The 7,023-nt window shown below is 39.6% G+C and overlaps 1 protein-coding gene across 1 annotated transcript; it reads right to left on the reverse strand.

The window, feature by feature from the left end:
- Nucleotides 1–591: 591 nt before the first annotated feature.
- Nucleotides 592–6,265, reverse strand: Cont (Contactin). Its single transcript, XM_069060172.1, has 15 exons — nucleotides 6,109–6,265; nucleotides 5,408–5,913; nucleotides 4,880–5,358; nucleotides 4,298–4,827; nucleotides 4,145–4,247; nucleotides 3,911–4,092; nucleotides 3,609–3,737; nucleotides 3,258–3,557; nucleotides 3,012–3,152; nucleotides 2,787–2,959; nucleotides 1,865–2,740; nucleotides 1,552–1,720; nucleotides 1,366–1,499; nucleotides 1,122–1,305; nucleotides 592–1,044 (listed from the first exon to the last, which is right to left on the reverse strand). The coding sequence occupies exons 2-15, from the start codon at nucleotides 5,906–5,908 to the stop codon at nucleotides 947–949; spliced, it is 3,999 nt and encodes a 1,332-aa protein (XP_068916273.1). The 5' UTR covers nucleotides 5,909–5,913; nucleotides 6,109–6,265; the 3' UTR covers nucleotides 592–946.
- Nucleotides 6,266–7,023: the final 758 nt, after the last annotated feature.

Here is a 7,023-nt window from a genome sequence, read left to right on the forward strand (position 1 = left end):
ATAAAAACAGCCCTTTTATAGAGAAAGCTGTCCCGATGTTTTATTTATATATTAGCATTTCCTTTTTGACGATATATCATAAATAATAAAACGTTTTTTCTTTCAACTCGAATAAATACCGTTGCATCAAAAGTCCGGCGTAAAAAGTAATAACCCGACTCATGAAAGAAAATAAAATTCTTGTCTGGGTACATTACTTTTAAATAAACAATGAGGTGAAAGTTTCAGTCACCTTCAAAATAAAATGGAAAGTCATAAAAGTGGATTGTGTACGCTAGACTCATTTCAAATCGACGGCAACATTACTTTTCTTTTACAAACTCAAATTTTACCTCCAGATTTAGATATTTTACGACAAATTTTATTGAAGAGAGGAGATTTACTCGCAATAAAAATGCCAACGGCGCCATCTGGTGCGCTCACCGAGCGTTAAAGTCACCTCAGAAAAATTATCTTGATTCTCTAATTCTTGATTTGAATGTTCTCTGAACCGACAGAAAAACTCCTGCATCACATAAACTCCTCCAATTTACTCCAAAAAATAATTGAACGTGTTATCTTTTGAAAAGGGTCGGGACAAAAAGACGCTCGCATTTTACAAAAGTTTATTTAAAAAAAGAAAATAATATCAATATACTTGTATATTTATATTACCTATAGAAATAAAAAAAAAAAACAAATGTACAACCCTTTGTTGGACGGATTCAATGATGTACAAATTCCTGAACACATTTACAAAAAATTATTGCTACCGTAATAAATTGTTTTGATTAGAGAGATGTACAGGTACGTTCAGATACTAGCAGTCCTGTTAATGATAAGGCACAAACTTCAAATCTCAAGCCATTTTAGTAAGTATAAAAATAATCAAAACTGGATGCGACGGCTCTTGAGAGATGTTAAAGATTTATATGTTGAAATAAAAACAGAATGTCGAAACTAAGTTTCATCTTGTTAGTAGAATATTAAGCAGACATGCTGTGATGATGGCTACTGCAAATGGTTTTAAATCTTCAGAAGCACTTCTAAAGTATGAGAGTGGACCTGCAAAACATCACAGTGTAAGCACATGTACTAGCAAGCCATTCGGATGAAACGGTATTAACGTGTTGCTAACCCACCCATTCGAAATTTGACTTCTGGAGAGCTCATGCGACCGTCTCCACCGTTCGAGTATGCGAGTACACGCATCCTGTAGGTTTTTCCGGGCGATAAATTTGTGACGAACGCTTCTAATTTAGTGCCGAAAGGCTGGATGGTATCGTTCGCTGTGCTTAAATCTTGATCGAACTCCCACACACGAATCTGGACAAGCAGAACATTTTAAAAATTCTTTCACGATCCGCACCATTCTTCGCAACGTACCTTGTAACCCTTGAGGGGCTCTTCTTCCAAAGACGGTTGCACATATCGCCACACGACTTTTACAGTTGATGGATTGATACCGTAGACGTGAACGGATGACGGTGGTTTCTGAGGCGCCTTTCTGAACGTACGTTCTGCAATGACAACATTTAGAGAAATGTATTTCAACGCGGAAAATGCATCTACCGATGAAACGTTCACTTTCGGGGCCTTCACCGGCCGAATTGTAGGCCATAACTTTAACGAAGTAGTAAGTGTCGGGTTGTAAACCGACAATAAGGGCCCAAGGCCTGGTCGTACGTGATAAATAATATACACTTTCTTCTTCTTTGGTTCCCTTCTTCCAGTACTTGACCTGCAAATATCACCATGAAATGTGTCACTTTTGGACATCTAGATGCAAATTATAAAACAAATTTTGCTGTCACATTCCGCGGTACAAGAATTAAATTCAGGACACTTTTTACGAACCAGTTCTCTACATTTTTAGTGTACTTACGCGATGGCCAATGAGCCTGCCCCTGACCTTCTCTCTGGACTGGTCGATCGGTACCCAACTAACGTTAAGAGCAGTAGAATTAAACGATCGCGCCACAACCAATTGTGGGGCAACTTGAGGCATATCTTCGGCAGAATAAATAACAACTTCCGGACTGACGAGCCCTGCGCCTATGTCATTAATAGCCTGCACTTTCACGACGTACTCTGTGTAGTAGTTGCCTAGTGGTATGTGAACCACTGCCATTCCCGTATTCCCGAATTCCTTCAACTCGAGAGACTGGAAGTCGACTTCGACATCTTTGCGTTTCCAAAATATCTTGTAGTGAATTCCGGGACCGTTTTGTTCGTCTGGTTTAAGAGGAGACCACGTGATCGTGAGATCTCCGATTTTACCTCCACCTCCGCCAATGTTGTACGGGGTGATGTACGGTTTGTCTGGAGGGGTCGAATGACGCGGACTTGGTGCCGAAGGAGGTCCCATCCCCCACGCATTCCAGGCGGCTATCCTGAACTCGTATGAGGACCACGGGGTCAAAATGTTCTCGATAACCGCTTCCTTTTGTCCAGTGTATCTGTCGATTTCCCTCGCGTAGACACCGTGACTTATGTTGACCCACGTCTGGTTCCAATTCGTACGTCCGCTAATTGTGTAACTGCTGATTTGGGAACCGTGATTGGCGCCATCTGTCCATTGCAAAGTAAGAGAACTCTTCTGAATTGAGGCCTGGACGCCTCCGGGAGGTCCAGGAGGTCCTTCGATTATTACCACTGATTTCGACGATATTTTACCGACAGTAGATTTTACAATGCATTCGTATTCTCCGGCGTCGGTGAAGGTGGCGTTTATTACGGTCAAGTAACCGCTATCTATCCTCTGAATTGGAATTAGTACTTCAATTAAAACTAGTGAGATCACTTACCAGTCTGTTATTCAAGTTTTTGATATCTATATCTCTGATTTTCATTCCGTTGTGTGTCCAAATATATGCTATGTCCAACATTTCCTCGGTCTGGGCGATGCATCTTAATTCGAAATATCTTCCAACAGTAGTCACAATTCGCGGATTCAAAGTTTCAATCAAGCGGGGGCCCCCTAACAGTTATCATTCACATTTCATTTAATCAAATGTGGTCACGTGACTTACTCAAGACTATAAGTCGCCCTCTAGATTCGTCCATTCCAAGCTCGTTGCTTGCCGTACAAGTATATAAGCCTTCATCATCTCTAGACACGGAATTGATTACTAAATTACCATTCTCTAATATTCTTCTGTGTCCTCCGGAACCTAGAAAACATTGAAACAAATCATTGATAAGGGCAAAATTTTTATCTCAATGCTGTGACGTATAAATGTCAAAATTGACAGTTGACTAGATTCTAGAAAATTTACCTATAACGTTTCCATCTTTCTTCCAAACAAATCTTGGCCTAGGAGCCGCCTCTGGATTACACTTTATCGTCACATCCCCTTGTTCAGCTGCGTAAGTCTCCGATTCTAACGGATGTTTCTTGAAAGTAGGTTTAAAAGCTAGAACCCGCAACTGTGCGGACGAGTATTTAGTGTCTAAAGTGTTCGCCGCTCTACACTGATACATTCCAGGGTCTCGTTCTTGATCTAAATAGTTTATGGTCAAGACGTTATCCTGAATTCTAATTCTACCACGATCTTCTGGATCCAGATATCCCATAACTTTAAAAAGACGGAAAGATTACGTGGAAACTCCACGTATATGAATCTTACCTAGTTGTCTGCCGTTTTTCCACCAGGTGTAATTTACATCCGGAATTCCAAAAGCTTCACACGTCCACACCAGCTCACCTTTGCTATCAACGTGCTTATCAGTTAGCGGGATTGTAAAGTTTGGCTCAGCTAAAATAAAGAAATTGGAAAATGTCTGGATTTTTATATGACGTCAAGAATTTATGATCAAGTGTGTTGTCACGTCATTTTTGACATTGCTGTCAAACATGACAGATGCGAACACACTTGATCCCAAATTCTTGATTTAAAAACATTATTTTCGGTCGAATTAAGATTCGAACCTTGAATGTTGAGAATGAGACCATTCTCGGTGCTTGTTCTGTCGTTGTAAGCGCGACAGAGATACTCTCCCTGGTCTTCCACTTGAACGTGAGGAATCGTCAACACTCGGTTGTAACTCGACAGCCTTGCACCCCTCGGCAATGGACCCCCTTTCCTAGTCCAGTTGTAACTCGGAACGGGACTAAAAATAAATCGAATTAGTTTCAAGACGATCCGACAGGTGGCGCGCTTACTATCCAAAAGCCATACACTCTAATCTTACTTCTTTTCCAGCAATGGGAGCATCTGGGAAGGCTTTGGGAAAGTTATTTGGGAATTTAAGTTGCTGATAATTGGCTAAAATTACCACAGTAAAGACTAGCATTGCTAAAGCGACTCTGACTCACAATGGGGATTGACCATCAACGGGAAGAAAGGGCCGTTTCTGCCAGAATCAGAAAACTCAGACTGGACGCTGCAACTGTAATTGGCCTTGTCGATTGTTTCCAAGGCGGAGAAGTACAGGGCCCCGTCGTACGAAACGAACACTCTCTTGTCCTCTTCTACGAAATTTGGGAAGTAGTCACGTGACCAGGAGTATCTGACGGACGGGAAGTGGTGTGGGGGGTCGCAGTAGATCGACTTCCCCCAGTTTTGATCTCCCGATTCGGGGGACCGTTTCAGGACGAATTCTAGGATAAAACCGAAATTAAGTTGGACGCTTTCTGAAATGATCGTCCCAAATTTGTTTGTAGCTTTGCAGTGATAAGTAGCGTGGTCTAATTTCTGGCGTGGGTCGTTAATAATGAGCATCCCGCCGCTAATCGTGTACCGAGGGTCGTCCAAAGGATTAATTCTTCTAGCTACAAGCCTGTCGTTTTCATAATCTTCTCTAAACCATTCATATGTAGGAGTTGGATAACCTCCAGCCAAACAACTACAGAAATAAATATGAAAAACCCAATTAACTTATTTAAAAAACAAAATACCTCAAACTAATGTCATTATATAATTTTCTTTTGGATGTGTCAAAAGTGGCATCTACAGGTTGTTTGATGAAATAAGGACCTCTTGGTATCTGTTCTGGGTTGCGAATTTCAATGCCATATGTGTAAGTTCTGTCATCCGACACTAATTTCTGAATGCTTCTAATATTGGCCTCACAAATAAACAAGAGAGGTTCATCACCTCTTACAGGCTGAAAGCCCCAATGCATTCTCTCTGCTGAGAAATTGTAAGCCAAAAAGTCTTTCCCATATGGCTCATTAACTGGTAGAAAAGCATTTTCCATGTTCCCTAATTGAGTTCCATCCACATTTACCCAATAATTTGCTGATTGCTGATGAGCTCCAATATACCACCGTCTGTGTTGTGGATCCATATTATTCAACTGATTAATTAAAAACCCATGCTCTTCTGAACTCCCAACTGAGACTAAATCTGATCCTCCTGTGTCAACTGCATAAGTCTAGAAAAACCTATTTAGCTTGCATTTGACAACAAACAGAATAACATACTTTACATAATCTTCTTGCATCCTCATAAGCTTTTAGAGGAGATTTTATGAATCTGTAGCAAGACTGGTAAAATCTTACCCAATGTTCTGGACAATGTAGGTCATACAGAATGTCATTACTGAAACCCTCTGTATTATAGTAGCCTGTATTTTGCTGATTAAACTGATTTCCTTGATTATATAATGAGCCTTGGTTGTATAATGGACCTTGCTGGTTATATAATGACCCTTGTTGGTTGTATAGTGAGCCTTGTTGGTTGTACAGTGAGCCTTGTTGGTTGTATAATGAGTCTTGATTTTGTAAAGAGTCTTGATTATACTGTGGCCCTTGATTATTTAAAAAATCTTGGTTAGCCTGTGAACCTTGTTGATTGTAAGATCCACTTTGTTGGTTGGATGGGGCATTTTGAGTATTAAATGGGTTTCCTTCTAAATCATGTTGAGGTCCTTGTGCTTGGACCATCCAGAGTGCAAAGCACCCAAGGAGATAAAACAGGAGCATAGTACCTTAAAACGATACCCTCTTTTATTTATTCATTCCAAATATTTTAATTGTTTATGAATTATTTTCTATTTTAAGATATCCACATAAACAGTGGGAGTGGCAGGTGGCAAATACCATGTAACCTCAATTCCCGGTAATTCAAATTTAAGCCGGGACGCTAAAATGATTCATAATCAATGATAACGCTTATCACTTACCAAATCATACAATCGGAATCATAGAGAAGATACTATAAAGATAACAAAAAGCAGAACAACCGTTTACAATAGATCCACCACACTTAAAACAGTCATCGTTAGAAAGAGACGGAACGAATACATTCACAAACACGCAGGGTCGCCAACGTAAGTATTATTATGCGTTCTTTAAAAAAGTGTTAAAGATATTCTACAAAGCTGCAATTTGCCGTTTGAAACTCTAGTTTTGCAGTTATTGGCTAAACAGTTGTCTAACAAATGTCTATTATCCCACACGTAATAAACAAATTGAAACAAGCAACTTGATGGGTTGGTAATGGTTTTACGCCTTCCATATGTCAATCTAACACAAATAATCCCGGTCTTAGTCAGCGACAAGTCGTCATCGTCAATTAGTAAATTGCAATCAAGGGAATAAAGAGGTGAAATATTATCGACAGGTCACCAACGAGCAACGAATCTGTTTTAGAATAAACATCACCAATTTGCATCGTGCTCGTAATGTTTTAATTAACCAATGATACGGCATAATTGACAATACTGATTAAACGAAATTGCAGCAAATAACAGAATTTATCGGTACGGTGGCTACGCCACGATAAAATGATACATCTTAAGTTACAAAATATTGTAATTCCAAAAATTAATTATATAAAAATGGAAGAACATATGTAGTTATGTGTGTATTTCTTCCAACGCAAGATGGCATAATTGTCAGTATTACTCTTGGGAAGCACTCGCATAATCGTAATCCCAAAGAACAAGGCACGAAATAAATTTGATCGTAGTTTTCGATAGATATACCTCCCTTCGTTCTTCACATTTATATTAATAATCGAAAATCCTTTTAATTGGCAATCACGCTAATAATACCCGTAAATCTTGCTCCTTTGCAATTTTATTGGCAATCAGAAA

The sequence above is a fragment of the Tenebrio molitor genome, chromosome X, assembly GCF_963966145.1.
Source record: "Tenebrio molitor chromosome X, icTenMoli1.1, whole genome shotgun sequence".
Lineage (NCBI taxonomy): Eukaryota > Metazoa > Arthropoda > Insecta > Coleoptera > Tenebrionidae > Tenebrio > Tenebrio molitor.